The 25,088-nt window shown below is 32.3% G+C and overlaps 1 protein-coding gene across 1 annotated transcript in view; it reads left to right on the top strand.

Annotated features, from left to right (window-relative positions):
- Nucleotides 1-21,558, top strand: part of LOC129001033 (leucine-rich repeat-containing protein 15-like) — a 58,614-nt gene extending 37,056 nt beyond the window's left edge. The window contains exons 3-7 of the mRNA XM_054428174.1: nucleotides 12,025-12,087; nucleotides 13,023-13,190; nucleotides 16,630-16,836; nucleotides 19,296-19,520; nucleotides 20,003-21,558. Coding sequence (XP_054284149.1) covers nucleotides 13,023-13,190; nucleotides 16,630-16,836; nucleotides 19,296-19,520; nucleotides 20,003-21,139 — 1,737 coding nt within the window. The 5' untranslated portion in view covers nucleotides 12,025-12,087 and the 3' untranslated portion in view covers nucleotides 21,140-21,558. The remainder of the gene's footprint in view (nucleotides 1-12,024; nucleotides 12,088-13,022; nucleotides 13,191-16,629; nucleotides 16,837-19,295; nucleotides 19,521-20,002) is intronic.
- The last annotated feature ends 3,530 nt before the right edge of the window (nucleotides 21,559-25,088 follow it).

Genomic DNA, 25,088 nt, shown 5'->3' on the forward strand with positions numbered 1-25,088 from the left:
GTTATAGAAAACTTGTACACCCTATTATCAAATATATAATCCTTATAAATTTTGTTTCTAATGTAAATATTGTTGCTCTATTTTGAATCAATTGACGTTACTAATGATAATTACATATTTTATAATTATTAGATATATGCCAAAGGGGTTTTCTTGTCATTACATAATGCCCAAATACCCTGCGGCCTTCCAATGATTCAAAACTAATTAAATACTGTATCAATAACACAAAGCTTAAAGGGTATTGAGGTATAATTACAAAACATTCAATTCAAATCCAACTAATAATTATTGAATGTCAATATTGTATATTTTAATTTATTATTTTATTTACTTGATTACTTAATGATTTACCTATGTTTGTATAGTAAAAGAAGCTATGTATATATCAATAAACCAGTATTATTGAAAGTAATATCACTGATTGTTGTACCAAAAGTGTTTTGACATGAATACAAATAATTTAACAAAAAAAGTATGTTAATATGAATAATTACTTTTGGTGATAAAATCATATTGCCACGTAAAAAGAAAAATGTTTGTTGGTCATTGCTATTGGTGTTTTTATAAGGGTGCTTATCTTTGAAATAATGTTACAAAACGTTCAACTGAAAAATTCCCGGTTTTCACAGATATTGCACACGGAAGTATTTTATTTTATACGTCTAGGCTCAATACTGCGATTAGGCTATAGTTTTTAAAATAGTTTCCCAACATACATTGTCTGGATAAAAATGTAGAGTAAATTATAAAGGAGTGGCCACCAAGATTAAAAGTCAATACTAGTTCAAATACGAACCATGCAACAGGTCAATTGCCCAGATCCAATTACAACATTGAAGCCAAATTAACTCGTTGTCATTTAGTTTGAAGTAGTTTGTGCAATTTTAGTTAAAAGTCAATTCCACTTGGACTGGATAGCCAGGCTAGTGTGAATAACTATATCGTATTCTACTAAATGATTAAACATATTGCTTTGAAGGGGGTATGTGCGTTTTTGTACAAGAATATTTCCTTTATTCGAAAGTTCATTGTGGTGATAGGTAAGAAAACTATAGGACTATTTTCAAACTAGTGAACAATATATACTGATTATAACAAAAGGTTAGGAGTAAATATTTGTTATTAGTTAATATTTAAAGGTCAATCGGGCAGTTTTAATTTAAAACACCGATTGCAGAAACTAGTCAAGCTAGACAGCGGCATAACCTGAAAGATGTATATACTTGTTTATTCTTTTAAGTAAAACTAAGAAATATCGTTTGCTAGCTGTAAAACTAAAATCAGAATATGTATTAGTAACTGATATATCTAGCTGTTTTAATATTAATAGAGTTTAAATTGTATAAAACTACGTACAAAGACAACAACTCTAATCCTCAGAAACATATGATGTACTCAATAGTTTGAAATTAGCACAGTTTTAAATTACAGGACGATATAAAATATGATAAAGGAAAACTGGTTTTAGGAACGGTTCGTTAAGACGCTGAAGTTGGTTTATTTGTTAATAGACTCAATGTTAACGGTTGAGTGCAAGGGAATCTGTTTTTACGTGTTAATTGTACGAAAGTTGCTGAGAGTACCTAAGTTTTATCAACAATTCTAAGCAGTCTGAATTTTATGGGATAATGTAACATATGAGGACGATGAAAACTGTTTTCAAGAGTCGATTGAATGAAATGTAAGCATTGAAAGTCGCTGACGCACCCGACCGTCAGCTCTGGTAAGTTTGGCCGACGATGAGGATGTTTATACAGCGAGTTGACACTTCTCATCCGGAGAAGGTTTCCAACACTCAATCTCACTTAATTTCATAAATCTTTCTGCCATTTTACGAGTTCTGCTTTCAATCATTTCAATATTCCACAGTCATTCTTGGTTTAGTTACTTCCTGGGTGGGTTGACTTAAATGCTGGTGAAATGTGTTCCAAATTAATTTAAAAAAATCTTGTAATGAGTATATTGTAATGTACATATTTGGATTTTAATGATATTGATGATTTGAATCGTTGTTATAGGCTAATATTGGTTTTTTTTACATTCAAAAGAATCGTTAAACCCAAAGTCCTTAATATGTTAGATTTTAATATAAAAAATATTTGTTAAAATACAATTTTTTTGGTCCATATATAATGCAAGTTAGCTGACTATACATAAAATGTCGTAACAATTAAAATACGGTTCTGTCAGTGATCATTCCCCTGGCTCAGAATTAAGCTAGATTATGAACATATTTTACTTTAGTTATGTAAATTAATTAGTTTGAATACAAAGTATCAAATCGACGTTTTAGAGTGAAAAACCCCTAAGGCCTTTGTAAAAAAGACAGTATACACTAACTCCAGAGAATGTCGTTACTTTGAATCCATCAAAAAGCAATTTACGAAGAGTTATTTGCGGTGTTGCCCTTTGAATGAAAGGTTCATATAAACCTCTTATGAAGCCCCAGACATTTTGTAGCATCATTTCCCTAAACGGTCGCAGCATTTGAATACATTTTGTGATTTATCAGATTTTTTGCTATTGACGATTTTTATGAAGCCCCACTTTTATTTTCTGATAACTAACAATGGTATTGAAACAGTGTGTTTCATTATAAGTTTATTGGTATTTTAACTCTGATTTAACATTGTTAACAGTGGCTTAAGCTTTTTAGAGTGATTTGAAGAGCTCTAATTACAGTATTGCCGCTAACTTTTATCCTTTTTTTTGTATATGCATTTTTGATTTAATGATAGCAAATATTATCTTATTATTGTACCACATCTTTGCTCATTTCTTTGAATTGGTCAGTCATAAACATGGTTCATAATTCTTGATAACCCTCGAATAATTAAAATCAATATCTCTGGCAAATGACTGAGTTCAAATAAAGTAATATTGTTTATAAGTAAATATTTTATGCAATCCTTTTGGATATGATAATGACTGTTATATTTTGCAAATTACTCCAGTCTTGTTAAATTGTATATCTTGTGACCTACATTATAGTTTACCACCAACGTTAACTGATACATGTACTTAAATCTAACTGTTAAATGTAGCTCGTAAATTAACTGTTAACTTAAATCTTAACTTAAAACTTATATACTTAAATCTTTGAGCAGATATGTTGTTACGAAGAACATGAAACACTGATGATACAACATGGTAAGCTCAGTGTTGTCTATCTCTCTATAAAACCAGGATTGCCAACGTTAAACATGGCTGTAACAATACAATGTATAATGTATGCGTTTCGTGTGTTTATTTAGTCATAATAGCTTCCAGACATCTTGTTATGCACATTCATCATGACAATGTATTGTCTTAGTTTATACCTTCAAATCTGTGAAAATATATCCATACAAAAAATATTTTGAAAAGGTTCTTCTTTTAGAAGGACAGTATGTTCAAATAACATTTAATATAAATTATGAAAATTACATTGACTTTTTGATGATATTATCATCAATTATATGGCTTGATGGCAAATATGTTCATCAATGTTGAAAATAATATTTGGATATGCCAGGTTACACTTTTGAAAACTATTTAGTTCCTGATAAGTAATTGATTCCAAAACAGTTATAGTTATTGTCATTAATTAAAGTCATGATTACAGTATTGCTAAGTATTAATTTGTATTACATTTTTGTATTAATGTTTAATTATAACTAAACAGGTAATGTATTTGGAAATCTAATTTACTTGTACAAATTTGTACCATAACGAAGTATTTTAATCGGTATCGTATTTGACGCCTGTAGTTCATGTATATATATTTTGATAATGAGTTTTATTTGTATTAAATTTCAACACACTAAGTTTTCGTTACTAAGTACCCTAATTGCTAAAATTTCCACGCTAGAATTATTGTAATAAAATGTGATGCAGTTTAAGTTGGTTGCATCAAACATAATCTGCAGCTACAATGGCAGATAGTGTTATCGTTATTGCCTTGCAAGCGTTCCTATTCTCAACAGATAAAAAAAAAAACTCAGTTCGTGTTCATAAACATTATTAATTTTTGTTGTACTGTATTCTTAAACACAAATATATTACAATTTCAAGTAAGAAATAATTAGCAAGGTATTTAGTATTAAGTACACTAATAGTAACTCTTAAGTTTTCTAATCCAAATTAATATTTTTCCAAGGTGCTTTAAGCCACCTTTTAAACAAATAGGTTTTCCAGATAAGACATGATATATACGTTGGTAAAGTATATTTAATGAATTTATACATAGACATATTCAACAAATACTTCAGTAAATTATTTTATTAGATTTCTTTGTTAATGTATTAACAAATAATGAATTGGAAGTTAAAGATTCGTGGCTATACTTGTTTTTATATTATTACAGATATTTTACTTAATTGTGTAAAACCTTACTATAGATCATAACACAGCGCTAGGAGAGTATGTGCTGTTAGTATACTGTAATAAATATTTTATAGTGTAAAAACCTAGTATATAGTTTTATGTATTTTTTTATTCAGTTACCTACCATTACAGATTTTACATAGTTGTTATTTATCCAATCAAATGATGTCGTGAAAATGCGTGGAAAGATGAAAATTTAAGTACTCACCTCTGCTAACTAAATTATTTAACCAACTACTAATAATTCCACCATGTTGTTTCCTATAGCCAAACAAGCGCAAAGCGCCTTAAGGTCATACAAACGGTTTGAACTGCTTCGTTACTGCAAGGTATTACACTTGACTTAGCACGAACAATTAGCTTTCACAGTGTAACAAATACCTAGAATCTGTGCTGAAACTGTAAAGCTTAAAAGTAATTGTTTAAAGTGTTATGTGAAAATACCATCTTTTGTTGTTTAAGGATAGACTCTGGAAATTATTGATTACATGCTCAAAAGTTATGTTATTCTGCATCATCGGGTTATGACTAATTTCATTTCGTATGAATGCATATGTTATAATAAATAGCCCTGCATTTTGACAGCAAATAAAGTTTTTTCCACACATTTATATTTACTCAACTACTATTTAATTAAGATGCTACAGTCAATTGCGTACACTAAGGTGAGCTTTGCAATATTTTACTTAAAATTAAAGATGTTGAATTTATCAACATTTTACACACTATCGATTTATTAGCCATACAAAATAAAACGTTATACTTTTCTTATTTTTTTTTTACTACAAATAGCTTTTGACGTGACCTGCTAAGTACCTAATTTCTTTTGGACGCCATATTGCAGTCTGCGATCATTATTAAGAACAGGTTGAATGCGGCTTTACAAAAGATCTAAATGTTTACTTTGCTGACAGAATTTAATGGCCCGGCTGGGAACATTTGGCGCTGATCATACAAGACGCACGTGAACAAATAGACGAGAGCTGCAGTCTTAAACACTTGGGGTACCACAGTCCAGCTGGGGCATATAGTTGAGTTCTGCTTTGTTGGATGTTGGGTAAAAGAGCTTCCTTTATTCTTTGATCATAGATTAGGCCAGCTTGCAATCTTGACGCAAGAGAACAATTGTAAGAATTAATTCAAGGTTTTGTTAAAAAAAAAAACACAAAACAAAGTGGTATCGTCAGTAAAAAAGTGCCTAAATTAAGTACAATCAAGCAACCCGATTTATAAAAAAATCGCAATGTGATTAAACTGTTTCTGAAGACCTGTTTTTCTTTCAACGAATATTGTTTTCTTGTCAAATTTATTTAAATATAATTATTAACAATGTGTAAATGTGTTGTGATAAACTATTGCAATTTATATTTAGCGCACAATTAAAATATTTAATACAACGTTATTTTCAAGGATACTTCCTACAATCTCCAGTTGAGATTATATTTACAGCAAGGTAGGACGATGGTAGGAACTCACTGTGACCGTGACATTGACAACAGCTGGGCTGAGGCTCCTTTAAAAAAGGAAAAATAATAGGCTCCAAAGAATTATGATATTTTAGTTTAAATGACTTCAGGGAGTGTAGATGTTTATGGGAAAATAAAATACGTCTTAAGTGTCTTTATGACAGAATCGTTTAACACGTTTAACTACTTGTTTTTCGGTATATCCAAACGTATGTTGTGGTAGTAACATTTAACATAGTTTTAAACAGATTTACACACAAATAAACTGAAAATCTTTAAAAAATATTTGTTTTTTTTGCAATAAAATAAATGCAGATAACTCATTTATAATTGGCTTAGACGATGTTTTCCTAGAGGCAACAAAGAACAAACTTAATTTTAACTTTAAATGTTTATAAACAATTCAAAACTGCAAATGCCAACTTATGCAATTGGTCGACATTTTTCATGACGTCTAGTACGGATATTTTCCATCAAACACATAAAATACCAAGTATCAAACCTCGTTCTATTGACAGAAACAATCGGAGTAAATCGCAAGATAAATTAAGAGTAACATTTATTCCCATCTTCAAATCCTATGATAGGGTATTAAAAGTTAGCTGTGTACTCAGAACTAGCTAATAGAAGCTTTCAACATGTTGACGATGAGTTGAGACTGAACTCCCAGGGTATTGGAGTGATATAATATGAGGCTCAGACATCTTATAAGTTAATCCAAACCCAATACTTCGTAGCAACTTGTAGCTTATATGTCAGTTTTATTTGGGACTTCCAGGTAGTTATATTTCAGTAGCCTTTTGAGCAAGTTTATAGGTTATTACAATTACATTTTGATATTTAGTGTATGAAAATGTGCTTGAATCAATGTTTAGGAATCTTATATAATTAATTGATTTGGGGATATTTTGACGAGTTGAAGGCTTTTTTTGTAGCTCGACAAACAATGAATCTAGGGAAACGATTTCATAGGTTTGAGTTGCAATTAACTAAAAATATTGTCAGTACAGCTCACTGTTGTACTGTATCGGGTTACTTCTTTATTTGCTTGGTAATTATTAGACCAGAGGGCCCACGTGAACGTACAAGGTTATGCAAGGATTAAATAAACTTCCAGCTCTAAAATAAATTGTAAACCGATTAAAGATTTGTCACCTACTCATAACAGTAATTACTTATTACTAGCTGTTACTCACGGGATTCACCCCGTTTGACATCATAAGTATTAATAAAACTATTGATTGGTTAAGTTAACATGAAATTAACAAAATACAGTAAAAGAAACAAATACTCACCCCTGATTTTAATAAAGTAATAAATTGAAAGAATAACAAACAAATAAGTACAGCTGAAGTATTGTTATTAACATTAGGTATACGAAAAGTTCCCTTTAGAAAGGAATTACGACCTTAAAGGGCAGTTTATGAAATAATGGATAATTTTGCGCAAGGTTTCTCGTCAGGACGAACATTTTTAGTATATGGTTTATGGAGGTGTGACTTGTAGTTTTCTCAAAAGTTCATGGGTACTTTTGGCTTTATATATAGATTACCTCACAGCAAATTGGTAAACGTGTACAACTAAACACAATTTTACTATAGCGACCCAAAAACCGTTGCTAACATTCAAAATACACCAATTATCCTAAAAGCAATGTTTATAAAACAGTCATTACTTATTAGATCATAAATTGACACGTCTTAATTGTGCTGCATATGTTCCATTCTATTCTGTTTAAACTGTTTGGTTAATGGCTACAGCCATGCCGTGAGGTGCAGTAGTGTGTTTGTATGAGGGTATAAATACCACTAACTTATAGTTAAACTTGCTCTCCACCGCACTACGGGCTTGTATGGCTTGTTTGCTGTGATATGTTTCCAACCTAGTTCGTAATCTTGCAGTATAAAGCCCATGCTTCCCTTGACATTAATAGTTTGTGTGGTCTGTTGGAAAAGCCGATTATAAATTCAGCACTATGTAAATGTTTAGTTATAATCTTAAGTCAACGATCATTTTAATATGTAGTGAAGGAAAGTTGAACAGATACAATATAGCTATTGTTTAAACTTTAAATTATATTGCTTTTAAGGTGAAAATATTGTCATATAATTTTATATAGCTATTTTGGTCAAACATACTTTTCACGATTAAGAATTAAAACAGAAAGGTTCCAATTTTTTTTGACAATATTGTGTTTAGTGAATTACTTGTTTCCGAAAAAGTCACCTTAAACAAATGCTTTTATCATTAAAACTAATAAAAAAACTTTACAATCATTATTATTTTACTTTCATTGGAACAAAATACACCCGGATACATTGATATGCAATGCATGAACTTATGATAATTTATATTCGTGATACGCAAGTAACATAATTCTCTTCCGTAACGATAAATGACACCTCGTTTAGATGCGAGAGATAGAAAATTACGGAAATTTTGTCTTCACCAAAAACCACCAGAATAAAAATCTCATATTTAAGGTAATCACAATTACTATCGAAAGCTGCAATTAGTAGTTTTTTTAAATGAGTTGTTTTACTTACGATGTTTATAATTTTAGTAATCTAATAATTCGGTGACATGTAATCTCATTAATATTTAATCAATTCTGAGTAAGTGGTAAAAAGGTCGCCAACACTACAGGGAGATCAACTTTGCTCTCAAGTGTAACATGTTCTTGTCACTGATCGTTCAAACTTTTCCACAAGTTAGTGTTAAAAACCCGCAGGGGGATGGTTTTCTTCCACATGTTGTCAAAAGTGATTTTTGTTAGATTTTTTACGTTTATTTCCGTTGCTGTTCAATTACTGTTGATGTAGGGCTACATGTTAAAACAACCAATCGATATTGTACTTTCCGTAGTTTTTGTCTTACGTATATACCCTTTTTCGGATTTAAATGTTTTTTTTATTCTTGAAATTTTTTAGAACAAAAACGGCATTAATTAACGGTGTTAATAAAAAATGGGGTAGAATAAGGCAGAAGCTAGTCAGGTTTGCTCTATTTTACAACAAAAATAGTAATATTTCAAGTGTTTCTTATTCGATCTTTTTGAACTTGGTATCGTTTGATAGTGAATTAAAAATGCTAAATAAAAGTGTCCGAGATGTTTTTTTTTTTATAAAATCAGCCGTTTTTTTAGTAATTTAAGCTTACAAAATTAAAATGGAATTTTAAGTTGAATCAATATGATTTTTTTTCTAACATGGTTCTCTTCTACCCTAAAAAGCATAGCCTTCTAAGTTTTATAAAGATCAGTTGAAAAAGTCCATAAATAAAAATGTTTATGAAAAAAATCTAAATGGTGGATATCTGGTTAACGAAGCGATTTTGGAAAAAATGTTATACTTGATTTTTTCTTTATTTTGACCCAAGGAATCACTAGGTAAAATATGTCCCCACTTTTTTGAACACCCTGTAAAATTTGGAGAAACATATTGTTTTAAGAAAATGGTATCTGAGGACTCTGATATCTACACCTAATCACCACAGCTGATATTCGCGATTTATTTATATCTATCACATGTTGTACGTGTTGTGGTGCAGACTGTCTGAAGATTTTCTTTTGCACGTGTTTTTATCAGTCTGAGTTCCATCTGTGATCGTGTGTGGTAAGAAAAGCAGACGTTCATAAAATATATCTTTTGCAAGTTGATAAAATCGATCTTTTTTAAATATAACACTGGTTACTAGGTCTGTATTAAAGTTAAGTCGTTCACAAATAATAATGTACTGTTGGAATAAACTTGTTATATTCCAGTTCTTTTAAGTTTAAGTCTTGCAGCCAAATAACGACGTTGTTACTGACTCGGAAAATAACGATGTTCAAAGCTTTAACTAAAAATGTCCACGGAGATATTGTTGTATAACAAAGTGGCTTTATCGACAAACGTTAACCAATTTTGTTAGAAAATGCTATTTTAGGTGACCTAGTACTAAATAAGACTTGTTGCAACCTTATTCATTGAATACAGATCAATTAATTGTTCACTATAAAATAACCATTGCAAAATTTATGAAATCCTTTTTTACATCTTTTATGTACTGTAAAACTTGTTGCAACCTTATTTATTGACGACAGATCAATTACATGTTCATTATAAAATAACTATTGAACATTTTATGAAATCCTTTTTCGCATCTTTTATGTATTGTATTTTAATTATAAAAAAAATTAAGAGTATTGTTTAAATTTTATTTCTCGTAGTCACGATAGTAGAACTGAAAAATGTTTTACCTTTATCGTAGCTATGTTTAGCAGTTTTCTCATATTGGGAATTAGTTGACCGTAGATAACAAGACCTGAACCCACAAGTAAAAAACTTTTTCTTTCTACACAATAATAGCTTTTCAATTCCCCTCAAGGAGATATGAAACCCATCAACACTTGCCCTTGCGGTGTCACTCAGTAACTCGATCCGATGATGATCCAGCTACTCGCCCCCTCACTGGAATACATCCATTGTGTAATCATAACCGTATATTGTTGGTACCAAGTAACCTACAACGGACCCTAAATTGAATTACTCTTACTCACACCTCTGAGACGTTTACTATGTCAAGAACTGTGTAGTATGGTATCGAGATAGCTATTTTCACTGCCAAATAAAGATTTCACTCTGAAACGTTTTGTATGAGTGTTAATATTTTTGGTATACATACATAAATCTTTTACCGCACTGAAAAATCTGTATATTAAAACAAGTTTTGTTAAAACAAGAAGTCTAATAATTATGAAATTTTCCCTGATGATACACAATCTGTTGCGAATATAGTTTAGTATTCTTCCCTTTTCTTGTCGAGATTTTAGAAGGTCTGTTAAACCATGATCTACATAAAGATAAGTTAAATTACAGATAGTTACTTGGATAAATCGTTAACAATTATCCGGTTAAAATATTTGGGTAAATGTGTAAAGAAACTTTAGTTTAATTTAATTTATCCTCAATATTCTTGATTGTAGCTTAATTTATATTGATCTATAAAAATAGGGTTTTTTGATTGGAAATAAATTACTTCTGAAAAAAGTGAAGTAATGCTTCATCATGCTTTAATTTAGTTTTCATTTTGTTACCAAAAAGCATGTGTTCTAAAATCCAACAAATTTTTAATAATTTCAAATCATAATAATTTAATAATTTATTAACATTATTCTTTTTGATAGACCTACACATACATGCCAGTTTTCCTGGGCCAAATCACGCTAAAGTAATTTAAAAACTCGAACTTTACTCAAAATTGTGAATGTGCAACACACGTTGACCAAAGAAGTATCTAACATGTAAATATTTTCTTTAATACCAGTCTGATTGGTGGAATTGGACCAACCAGATTAGGTCTTAGTTAATCTTTACAAATGTCATGAAACATAGATCTAACACGTCTGACGTAGGCAACTTTCTGCAAATTCCAGTTTTTATTTCAAACATAAAAAAAATAATTTCAACATTCTTAATTCATCAAAATGTACAATTTGTTTGTTTTATGCTCAAAATAAAGAAAATCTTCTTTACAATTCAAAAATGTATACAAATGGTGCAATATTGTTATGTTGTAGTTAGAAATATAAATTAGCTATTAATCAACAATAATAATGTTGTCACTTACTAGTTTTGCTTTTCCTAACAATAACAATATAATTTTACCAAACCCCAGACTGGATTGACCTATTTTTACGTAATGACAACGAAATTAAACTTTTACTAGAAGCGTCTCTTCACACTAGGGTGTCCACGCCTGCTCGTCATTGGGGTGTGTGTGTGTGTGTGTGAGTTGGTGTGTTTGTGTGTGAGGGAGATGAGAATGTGTTTGTGGCAGTTTCTCGCTAGACATGTGTCACGGCTCACAATAATATAACCTTCCACCCCCAGGGATAAAAATAAACCCTATAACTATACAGGGCTTCGCCGTCACCTGCTCTGGCTGATGATATGGTTGCTTTAAAAGCTGCGCTAAGAAACGCTTTATTGTGATGACTCTCGATACTCGTCTCTTTTCTTTATTTCTGAATGCATTTACCCAGCTATAAAACGAAAATCTCTTTACTGTTGTACCAAACTCGGAGTTTTGTCCCTTATGAAATTAATGTTTATCTGGATTTATAATACATGTCCTTAGTTTTATTTTACTAGTTAACAATATTCTCAATATGTAAAATGATATGCTAATTTAACTGTATGGTTTTCAGATTCTTCGCAGCCTGCCTCAATAAACTGCCACTACTGTCAACTCGTCTCTTCTTAGATTCAAGGTACCTACTATTTTTATAGTAACGATTATCCATATATATTAAGGATTATATTAGTTATTTTGTTTATTTTTAATGTCATCTGATCTTTTTGGAGACCAATTCGAGTAAGCTACGTCAAAAATCATAAAGATTATGAGTTTTCAAAAAGTAGTCTTAGAATTGTTACGATTTGTCAAGATAATTTTCTTGTTTTCAAATGCTAGTAAATCCATAACAATTATAAAATCAGTAAGGACAGTCATTTGAATGAATTATTTTGATAGGTAAGTCTCAGTACAAAATTCAATGCTGCCAACTATACTGATTCATTTGGCTTAAACAAACTAGCTTACAAAATAAATTTTGGAAGTTTGCATATGAACTTATATACGCATATGCACTTGCAATGCATTCAGAATACTAGGCGTAATAAATAAAAGCCCAAATAAAAAAAAATACATTGTTGAATAATTTGAATTACAAACAAAGGAATATTTAATGCTCTCCATGGTAGGTTTATCATATTTTCTATATTTATACATATTAGAAATTAAATAATTCATTTTTGAACTATATACAAAATACTAGTAAAATTTAACAGTTCATTGCCATATGAGTTCATTGTATTGAATACATTACTTAAAATATTTTACAATAATCCGTACTTTGATATCCTTAGCCTCCAGGCTATCATCAGGCAATGAAAACATCATGGTTACAGTTCCCGAGACTTCGGGTTCAAATCCTGCCAATCTTCAAAGATTTATAGTTACCCATGTACCCATGTAATAATGGCCAACCCTAATAGGCATAGCCTAAATAAAAGTGCATACTGACCGGGAATAGAACATAGCATCCTAGGATGAAAAGTTTGGACATAAAATTCAATATTATATAATTAAAAACTGTGCAAATAATTATTGTTGTTTTAGTCAATCCAACCCTTTGCCCTCCAGATGCTGTCCGCACTGCTGGTAGTTCTGTTCCTGCTCGCTGGTATATCCTGTATCTGTCCCCCCGAGTGCGAGTGTGACCTTGACGCCAGAGGGAGAAGGGTGGTCACGTGCTCCAAGGGTGGCATGCAGGACCCCATCCCCATCACGTTCATGGATGCCATGATGGAGGTAAGCTTATTTTAACCATACTATAATTTAAATGAATAATTAAAAAAAACCTTGACAAACGTGTCTATAGTGTCAATAGTTTAGCAACATTCACGTGTATAAACTAATATCTTCAAAACGTTCTTAAAACAGTTAAACGTTCTTTTCAATATATTTTGCCAGATGCAAAGATCTTTACGATATTAAACTTAGGGCTATACAGTACATGTCTTTACGATAAATGCTGCTTTAAGTTTACTACCTTTATTTTTCTCTAAATGTCTATTTAATGTGTCTACAAAGTGTTTTGTCAGTTTTAATTTACTGACGTACATTTTTGCTTATGTTTTCTGTTTATGTTCTCGATAGGGAATTTTTTCACTCTATGTAACGGGATACTAGTCCTCTTTCTATCTAGTCAACCTGGTGCAAGAAAATACCAATTAATTGTTGCAAAGAGGTAACACTCACAAGATAGAATACACACTTTTAAAGACTTTACCTTAATTTGGAGAAAATAACCACAATCCCAAATATCCAGTCTTAATTAATATTGTTATAGTGAAACCTTCTATTTACAAAACAAAGCCAATGCTGTGAAAATTTATTCAGAAATAAGATACAGCAAAGGATGTGGAACCAAACTATTCGTTGTTTAAGACCCCAACACAATAAGCTTTTAAATCCATATATAAATCCCAAAGTACCCATGAACTTATGAGAAAACTAAAAGTCACACCCCCATAAACCATATACGCTAAACCATAAATGTTCGTCATTACCAAGAACCTTGCGCAAAACTATCCATTAATCCACAGATTGCTCTTCAAGGTCGTAATTCCTTTCTAAAGAGAACTTTCCTTATACCTAATGTTAACCAATCAATAGTTTTATTAATACTAATGAAGTCAAACGGGGTGAAGCCTGTGGGTAACAGCTAGTTTTGATATAAAACATAATTATGGAAACAATTTCCAATCAACCTTTTCATAGATGTCCAATGATTTATAATGAACTAGACTATGTGACCCACTTGCTAAACCCAATAGGTCATTTGATGCACTATTCAAACATCATCCAACAAATTTTTACTCAGTCTGTTATAGTTTAATTTTATAGAGTATCCAAGTTTATAATTGAAATGTGTTTCATGAATGTTCAAGCAGATTGCTGATAAAGTGTAATAACTTTGATTGGTTTTACTGACAAAAATATAGCTTTGTTACAGTCTACTATAGTTCATGTTTGATTTTCCGAACTTTATGTTTTGCCATTTTACAGCTAAATAGGAAAACAACAAAACTAAAACATATTAGGTCTATATAGATATTGGATATTTTATAGCACAATGTTCACTACTCTCTTTTATGATAATGAAACACAATTTAGAGTTTGTTATGTAGTAGAATAATCTCTTCTACACTGAAAAGAAGCAGTCAGAAACTCATATTGCTTTAAAACCTGTTTCCTAGTTCTTGAAGGAATATTTGGTAGCTTTCTCAAATAATCTGCATTCATAGTAATTTAATGAACTTTAATCAGTTATGCAGAATATGTTTGATAAGTTAGTGTTAAGATGTGTTTTGTACGTGGTGAGATGTCAATAAGGGTTTTAACCAACTAACTCAAGCTAATTGAGGTAGGGAACTTTAAGCTACTTTTCAAAGGTTAACTATCTGATAGTAGGGTTTAGAAACCCCAAGTTAATGTCTCAAAGCGTACACGACAAGTAGTTGAGTTATGAAACCTAAAGTATCTAGAGTTGAGCTTGGAAACTTAAAGTTAATGTTAAAGGGTACACAGAGCCAGTTATTCCAGTATACATAATCCTCTCTAAGAAGATTAGGTTTATGTAAGACAATAAAGTTCCGGTGCAAACATTTGCCGGATGTCGTTCTGTGTACGAAATTAGCAGAGACAGCCCGAGAGCTACGGTGCACGCAACATTGCAGGTTATTTATTGCCTTTCCGGTCCTCCTTAACTCGTAATATTGACAAGCAGGTTTTGGTCTTCACGAAGCAAGCTTTTGCTGCATAACAACGTCTGTCTCTGCAATCGAATCTCCAACTAAATTATGACCTTTGGTTTATAAAACTACTACTATTGACAAATCTTAAATTTCCTATTAAGATGCATTGATGTGACACTTAAGGTTGAATAATTATCTCGACTGAGCTTTCATTTGAGCCTTTTATATGACATTAAAAAACATTTTGATAAATATAAATAATTTATTCAGGAAAATCAAAGAAAAAATTTAATTTGAATTTAGGCTAGAGGCTTTTCGATTTCATTTTCATCCCAGATTGAACTATAGGACTTTTCATCCTTTGTTACCTACTGTAGAAAATAACTGAAATATGTAGGTACTGCTATAGATTGGCATGCAACATTTACATCCATGACAATTAGATGATGCGTTTTCCCAACAATACCAACCTCGCCATAGAAAATATTTGGCTTTTTGTATTTTCTAAAAATGAATAAAGCCTAAACGTTCTTTGGGTTAAAATATTACAACACTTAACTTACAAGTGTTGTATGTTGTGTGTTTATCCTCAGTTACATGTTTTACGTGAATCCTTGATAAAACCTAAATTGTTTTAGAAAATGTTGATAGTTTAAAAATTCTCTGAAAGGTATTTAGGACTTTTTAGAAAGGAATAAGAAAAAAACTTTAAAGAAGTGTTTTCATAAATTTCAATTTTAACATAAAGGATATTTAACACAATAGCTATCAAATACTTTCTTATAAATTTGCCAAACTTGTGAATAAGTTGGAAATTTGACGTATTTACGTGCTTTTTGTTGAAGAGTTCTTATTGATGTGGAATGAAGTGGTAACTAACTACCTATAATGTTAAATTTATTACTATTATTATTGTTAATCACTTGTTTATTTGTTAGCCAAAAAGTATTTATAAACTATTGATTTTCCTGTGATGTTATGATCTGGATGTAGCGCACGATTTAAAATAAACATAACAAATTTAAAGATTTCTATCCAGTAAGCTACTCACCAAATCATGCTTTAGGTTTTACACCATGGTGGTTGTTTGGTATCACGTTATTTAGTTGTTTCTAACCATTCCTATGTTTACATCAGGTGCTCAAGATCTCAGCACCCGACAGTAACGAGAACTCCCTAACTATAGGACCGATCTTCAAGCAGATCTTCCATCATCTTACTTATTTGTTTCTAACGATTTCTATGTTTACATCAGGTGCTCAAGATCTCAGCACCCGACAGTAACGAGAACACCCTAACTATAGGACCAATCTTCAAACAGATCTTCCATCATCTTCTTATTTGTTACTAACAATTTCCATGTTTACATCAGGTGCTCAAGATCTAAGCACCCGACAGTAACGAGAACACCCTCACTATAGGACCGATCTTCAAGCAGATCTTCCATCATCTTACTTATTTGTTTCTAACGATTTCTATGTTTACATCAGGTGCTCAAGATCTCAGCACCCGACAGTAACGAGAACACCCTCACCATAGGACCGATCTTCAAGCAGTTCTCTCAGCTAGAGGAGGTTCACATAGTCAAGTCAAATATTCCAGCTATCGGAAAACATTCGTTCTGGGGCGTTCCTACTCTCAAAGTGCTCAACCTCACGCAGAACAACATATCTCAAGTACTCGAGTACAATTTCCAGGTAAATATTTGTTTAACAATTTCAACTTAAGGGATTTTTGCATTGAGATACTTAAAGCGTGTTTGATGACTTCGAGAATTTTGCTTACATCCAAGTTTTTCAAGCTGTTTAGGAATCATAAACTTCTTATATTACACTGAAGTTCAACACGTTGCCTGTAAATTCGGAAAAAAAAATAGTTTTATGATGAAAAACCAACTTTAGAAGATCAGAATGTGGTCCAAATGTTGCCAATAGTCAATGGTGTAACGAACTTGAACACTTCTTAAACTATTGTTATAAGTGCCAACCATAATTTGACATACTATAAAAAAACGAATTGTAAGTATTAAATAAATACCATAGGAGGCAACTTCAATCACTTTACATAATATTTTTTAAAAGAATCCCAAAATATTGCACTCATGATATCCTATCATACAATAGTAAAATTTTCTAGAAGTATTTGCATACTGTTTTAGGTTAATATACATTTGTTTAATTATTTTCTTTAATAACAATTAAAGTTGTTAAAAGAATAATACTTACCGGTTCATGTTCTGAATACACTTTTACAGCTTTAAACCAAAGCCCTATAAACCAAACTAACTGTTCACTTAAGTATCCTGGTTGTATAAAAGTAAAGTAAAATTAAATAAAGTTAAGTTAATTGTTTTATAGTTGGAGTCATTATTTTCTAAGAAGTAAAAATTTAGTTTCACATGCTTTTCCAAAATATATTTTCATGTTTTTTTTTTTTTATAATAGTAGTAGTTACAGAGTAAATATATTTTCAAAAAAATATGAAACCCCTTTCAACAAACAGTGAGTGATGATTTTCTGCTAGACTTAAGCTAAAACTGTCTCTTCACTAATTAAGAGCAGTATGCAGAATCCTCTTGGATAAACAAACATTAGTGAGTCTGAATAGTATTACGGGATTTAAACTCTAGGAAGACTAAGCTTTATGTTCCAAAGTGGTTAATAAGATTAAATTAAAACTGGCATTTACTCCTTGCCTTTTAGAAGATTTGTTTCGTCAAACAGTTAATTGTATTTTTATATTTAATAGTTTTATCTGAATTCAAAATTCATAGACGTTTTACAAAAACATGTTGTTTTTTATTTTAATAAAATGTTCTGTAGGGCTAGGAAGTTGAAAAATTATACATTTATATTGCTTGGTTAGCAAACTATTATTATTTGGTCGATAGCTCAGTCGGTAGCTCCACGTACTTCGGGCCCAAGGCAGCGATGTCGTGGGTTCGAATTTTGGAACCTATCGGTACCACGACTTTAAACAGTACATTTCACCCTTGTACTGTACTGACTCACCTCTTGTTTTGCTGGATACATTCCACGCACATATCCGTAGTCTATTTGGACGGTCGAATGCAAGGTTAAAAAATTTCACCATCCTCTTTTCCAAATCAAGTAAACTAATTCACATTTTCACAAAATGTAAAAACTCAAAAACTTGATTATTAACTACAGTTTCAGCCAAGCCCTCATTCATACCTAAGATTCCATTGTTTTTCCTATAACATACTAAGAGAGCAGTGAGGAGAAAATCATGCTATTGACGAGGGAGCAAGATTTTCTCATGTGGTGCCCCCATCGCAAAGGACCACCATCATCGAGATGGCAGAATATTCCCAAATGTGTTTCCCACGATCATGGTATCACCAAGACCAACCTTGGCTTAAGCATTTTGCTGCACTCTCAGGTGACAATGATCATCGTAAAATAAAAAATATTTTTTTTTTGTAGTCTTCACCAGATGTGGTTTGAGGCCTTAGGTTAGAGGCTCCCAATCTAAACCGTTGGCATTTTGTAGGAAATAAACCCAAACGTCATCTATATAATAATAGGCAAGCAATTTTGTTTAAAACCTTTTTCTGAGCTCGTATGCATCACAGGGGAAGTCTACGCAAACTGTTAAAAAAAGATATTTTTCTGAAGATGATCAGAAACCCTTCATAAATTAAAATAGGCTAAAAGATAAGTACAAATCATGAATTTTAAGATGTAAAAAAATAACATGGGATTTATGGATGACAACCCAATAACAATAAAATGGCTGGTGACGAAATAAGAATAAAATATGCACAGAAAATAAAAAAAATCAAAGAAATTTCAATCACATGTATTTACAGCATAGGGTCAAAATAGAGAAGTCTGCACAATACATATTTTTGGTGAAATTATCAACCACTGGATGGCCTCTAGTTTAAATAAAACTGACCTAACTCGTCCATTAATTTCTCATTGATTGCAACAGTTTCTCTTACACCTAAGTCCGATACGCTATTCACATTGACACTAGGCTAGGTAACACTCATTTACAGTTCATATACATCACCCTTTTCTATTTTTGTGTCATGAGTAACCACAGATTATTTTACCCTACTAAGAATACCCATACTATTATTAGTTCATTTCAGTTTTGTGTTGAAAAATAGCGTGTGTCTTTTTTTAAGGGTTTGATGCATCTAGAACATCTCCACCTGGAGGATAACAGGATAGAGTCGATGCACAGTGGAACCTTCAGGAAGCTGCCAGAGCTGAGAGTCCTTAGTTTGGCCAGGAACAGGATAACAGAGTTGGCTCCTCGACTATTCCTTAGTCTGGCGAAACTGACAAGGCTAGACCTCAGTGGCAACCCCTTGGAAGATCTTAGTCCTGAGGTCTTCAAGGATGTGCAGGTTGGTGGAAGTATTTATACATAATTTGTACAATATGAAGATTTCGCATTTATTTTCAGTGTTTTGTGCAGAACCATCCCGTCAATGTTTGATGGAAAATAAAAAGTTTCAGTTAGGTTCGTTAATAACAATTCGGTAAACATATTTCTTTCAAGATACTTGTGGTAAATATCAAACCCGTTTTGCTGGTGGCACTGTTTTATACTATATTTCATTGTTTGGTAGTAAAAGCATCTTAATTATGAGAGAAGTTCTCAATTAAAGGTGAATTTTTTATGTGTAAAGCAGATTTGTTTGAGAAAAACCATGGACATTAATCTTTAGTTGATATGTTTTGGAGATCTCACGAAAGAGTAAACAATTCAATATAGCCAATATTCTAGTGAATATGCAATTTCTGGTATAGGAAATGAACGATGGTATAACATTTTATTATATAATTTGGATTTCTTGTAATATACATCAGTATTTTTTCTTTCCAGGAGTTAAGAGTCTTCAGCTGTAGAAGATGTGGTTTGAAGAACATCAACGCTCACATATACAGCCTGCTCTCATCCCTGACACATTTGGACCTCGGAGACAATGACTTCAAATACATCGCATCGGACGAGTTTCGTGACCTCCGCAAGCTACAAGTTTTAAAGCTTGACGGCAACCATCTTCCAGTAGTATTAGAGAAAACTTTCAGTTGGACCCCCAAACTCCAAGTATTGTCTTTGGCAAGAAACAGATTGGCAAAAGTTACCACAACAGCTTTCGTAAACCTGACGACACTATTAGAACTAGACATAGGATACAACAAGCTCGACCGCGCCGAGACCTTAACATTCCAACCTCTTGCAGACTCTCTGCGGGCTCTCACCATTAGCGGAAACAACATTCCCATCACTGAGCTTAAGTACGTATTACAAGTTGTGGTCAAACTAAAGGAGCTATCAATAGCTGATATGAGCCTGTCAGACATTCCATTGGGGTTATTAGTACACCTAGAACATCTCAGGTTCCTTAACTTCTCTGGAAACAGTTTGATGCACTTTCCTTCACAAGTGCTCGCCCCAGTGCCGAAGCTCAACGAACTAGACCTATCAAGAAACAACTTCTACGGTCTGGATGACAGATTGCTGACAAGACTGGAGAACATCGCGATGGTTTATCTACAAGGAAATCCTTGGTCGTGTGACCATTGCCATATCAACTGGATGTTGAACAGGCTGGACAAGATGGACTATCTTCGAGAGGTCGTGTGTATGTATCCTTACTCAGTACAAGGTATGACTCTTGAATCTCTTGACAGAGAGAGTTTGGAATGGTGCAGTGCTGACCCATCATACAGGGATGACAGTCTGCGGCTAGCCTACACTACTAAGCTAGGGCTGATTGCTGCAGGTGCTGCTGTTGTACTACTTCTCATCTCATCCACAGTGATAGTGCTGACGGTGTTCTACTCGAGACACCACGCGGCGTACTACTACACTCACGAGGACAAGAGAGGACCCGAGCACGACTCTATCTTCGAGAACCACGGCGCAGTCATCGACGACACCAAGAAAGTGTCAATAGCCACCATTGACGAGATCACAAAAGACCCTGACCTACAAATCTTGGCAAATGGGACATGAGACTTGGGGTACTTTGTGTGAGACTCGAACAATGTGAGACTCACCAGCCAAGTGACGTCTTTGTGATGTATGTGATTCTTGTGGTGCATTTCGTGAATATGAGTGGGTGTAAGTGTGAGCTGCCTTAAAGTATCTCTTAGTATCGGAGTCATAGACCTCGATTGCCTTTTCACTTTCATCTAGGGTTATGCATACTTCAGAGATCCACGTTCTCGAGCTATACCCTTTCATATGAGACTGGTTACTTTATTGACTCAGAGTGTTTATGCTAATGACTGATAATTTTAACGAACTCACAAATAATAAATGTTGCATATTTGATCACTTGTATTGCTACGCCATTTCTGAAGAAATTCAAAATACGATAAAACCTTTACACATTGTTTATTTACACTATTTGTAATTAGTTTTAACATGGTTTCCACTAATCATTATGTTACAGTTCCTATTGGTTTTAAGAATAGCGATTACAAAGATATTTATCTAAAATATTACGTGTCAATCAGTATTTCGTTACATCGTATAGTTTAAAAGGTTTTGAAACTGCCTCGTTAAGAAATTATATTTTATTATTTTATTTTTTCCAATCATAATTTTTTTTTACTATATTCTTGGTTGTTATTTAGCTTTTAACTAATCTTGACATACTATAAGCTTTCCTTTGTATGAAAAAAACAAACCATTGAAAGATAACGGGGGTTGTGCTTAAACTAAGGTCTCCTTCGAGCTCCCATTGAAACCAAGCACGCTAGTTAAATCCAAAACCGACACCGTGTTCCTTACTTCATCCACTCTGTTTTATTTGGTTCACACACATATAGTTTTGTCATAGCATTCCAAATGTCGTAATAACAGATTGGCGCTTTTCCCAAGTATAAATAGCATTTTGTAATTGAATTTATGTTATTTCAATTGTCAACGGCTTTAAGTCTATCGCCAGTCGATATACAGTACAGTAGAAAATATGTGCAAGGCATGTTAGGGGCTCAAAAGTTAGTGGTCTAAAACATTTACAGGACGTTTTTAAGGGAGTGGACTAACTGATGTAGTTATTTTGTCTTATTTGGAGCAATGACTAAAGTTAAAGGAAATTTACATTCAGATCATGGCGTGACTAGCCCTTAAGTTTACAACACGCCAATCAAAAATCAAATTCCCCAAATTCAACTACTGTCTTACAGAATGTGAGTACTTCCTACCCCGCTGAGCAAATACGTATGGCCCTCTGCGAATTCCCATACTACTTTTGTGAACTTTCAACGTAAAAACATTTTTCTGCATAACACACCTGAACTGAAAACGTAACCGAAAAGGTTTGACCCCCTTTCTACAGAAACCATAACTCATTAAGGGGCATTAATTTTCCATCGCAACGTTTCCGAATTGTCCCATATGAGTTAGAATAGTAGTGAATGAAGTAATAATACGACGCAGTTTTAGATATTGACCACTTTGCAGCGACGGGATTCGTTGGAGACCTAAATTTACGAACAGATCTCGCGATTAAAATGTTGACCATTATTTGTACCTAACAAAAATGTATGTGAAATATTTTTTTATGTTGGTATGATTGATCATCTTCTATTGTTCGTGCTTAAGAGAAACCAGGCTTGTTTTAAGCCAGCAAGCATCAACTGTGATCCGTGTTTCCTACTTGTAAATACAATGCACAAACTGAGACATCCAATGTCTATGTAGATTGGCTTAAGTTTTCACTAATTAAATGTATATGTATATATCTATAAGATGTACTAAGTCATTTATTTTATAAATAGCTATAAGTAGATGTTTATATATTTTTCTGTAACTATCATATCACCTTGTTAAAAGCTTAGCCATTTTTATATTGTTCAAAATGTGACTTAAAGATTCTGTTGAACTAAGTTAGTGTAATTTCAAACATTAAACGGTTTTTAGTTATATCTTTTAATGGAAAATCTCTTGTAAGTTTACTAATGGTCTAAATGTTTTATCAGTTATGCTACTTTTCCTATTCCTTTTTTGTTACGATATTTTTATATACAATTAAAGATTTAACCTACTGTAAATAAAATAGCAACACATATTTTGTACAACAGACATTTATTTATTAAACCTTCCAATAGTTTATATTTCTGTGCAAGGTACTTTTCTGCATTGTGAGTGTGATCTCTTTTGGCTATAAAAATATAATGTGTTATTAAAAAATGTATATTCCTGCCAACCCCTTACTCAAAGAGAATAGCTTTATCAAATTTATTTTACTTTAAGAACTTTTAAAGTTTCATCTACCACGTTGCAAGAAAATTACCATCAAGATGTACAAAAATAATTTATACTTTGGTGAGTAAGAAATCTTAAATCCTACTTTTACAAACTTTACACTCCAAAATTATTATGCTCTTCCCCTATAAAACTTTCAAATGTTTTGTTTAGAAACCTTACATACCAATTATTCATAATTTGGTACAAGAAACATTTTGAATCACTTCCTTATTATTTTTCTTCACAAATAAGTTAATTATATTATTTATAAAATTGTGTTCAATGTAATTATACACAAAGTTTGTGTAGCTTTTTTTAGTAAACGATCTGTAAATATTTTAATTGTAACTCTAAAATATTTACAATAATTCTGATCAACAGTAATTCTCACATTTGAATAATCAAACATTTAAAAATGTATAAAATAAACATTTTTTTATCACGATATTTATGATTTGTTAGGTGTAGGCTTACAATTTTACAAGATGACGTGTTGCGGTGTTTCAGTGTATAATCGGCTTAGGTAGCCTTGGCTGCACCGGTGTAATGCTATTCGTGTTAATTTTTTTGTAGAATATTTAAATTTAGGAAGTATGCCTGTGTGAACTTTATTTATGCCTCACCACAGTGACCTTTTACTTAAGCTACGTTTTACTGGTTTTACTCTTGGATAAACTAATGGTAGTGCTGTAATACAGGGTGTTTCAAAGTTGTCTGGACATATTTTGTGAACTTGTTCCTTGGGCTAAGACAAACATAAAATGCCGTATAATTATGGGTCTAAAATGCCTAGATTTCTGTTCGTCGGTCTGTTTGTTATTTTTTAAGAATTATTTTATACCCTGGGCATTTTTTAAGATGGAAATTTCAAAATTGGTATAAATGTGTATTTTAGTATTTCCATATTGTTTATTATTTGTTATTTTACAGATCAGTATGGTTGTCCTATTAAATTGCGTAACCGAATGTAGAAGAACGCTGATAACTCGGTTGTTTGTCATCAGATTTTAACTAAAAAGGTATAATTAGATTAGGATTTAAATTATTGACCTTTTTAATATGAAAAACAGTTTTCTTCGTATTTACGGTTTTCAAGAAATCTGGCATTAAAGATTTTAACTTTTAACTTTGTAAGCTCTATTTATCTACTAAAATACACGTTTATATCAGTTTTGAAATTTCCACCTTGAAGAATGCCCAAGATATAAAATAATTATTAAAAATCACAAACATACCAACAAACAGAAATCTAGGCATTTTAGACCCATACTGATATGGCATTTTATGTTTGTCTTAGCCCAAGGAACAAGTCCACAAAATATGTCCAGACAATTTGGAAGCACCCTGTATAATTAGAATTCATTCCTACTACTGGAATGTCAGTTATTAATAATAATATACTGTTACCTTCTAACGTTCCAAAATGGTGTGGTCATACGACGCGTTTCGTCAACACAGTGACATCATCAGGTGATCCGCTATCGCTTCGTCTTGAACATTAACACAAAACACATATCACGAACACGAACACATAATTTTTACATATAAGGACCGATCGGTATTGTCGTCGCTGTGGCCACAACTCGCGTACGCACATGATTAATTCTGGGCGACTGGGGAGTCGTCGCCCAGAATTAATCATGTGCGTACGCGAGTTGTGGCCACAGCGACGACAATACCGATCGGTCCTTATATGTAAAAATTA

The sequence above is a fragment of the Macrosteles quadrilineatus genome, unplaced genomic scaffold (genome assembly GCF_028750875.1).
Source record: "Macrosteles quadrilineatus isolate MER2022 unplaced genomic scaffold, UCM_ALF_1.0 Scaffold_8__2_contigs__length_117827958, whole genome shotgun sequence".
Lineage (NCBI taxonomy): Eukaryota > Metazoa > Arthropoda > Insecta > Hemiptera > Cicadellidae > Macrosteles > Macrosteles quadrilineatus.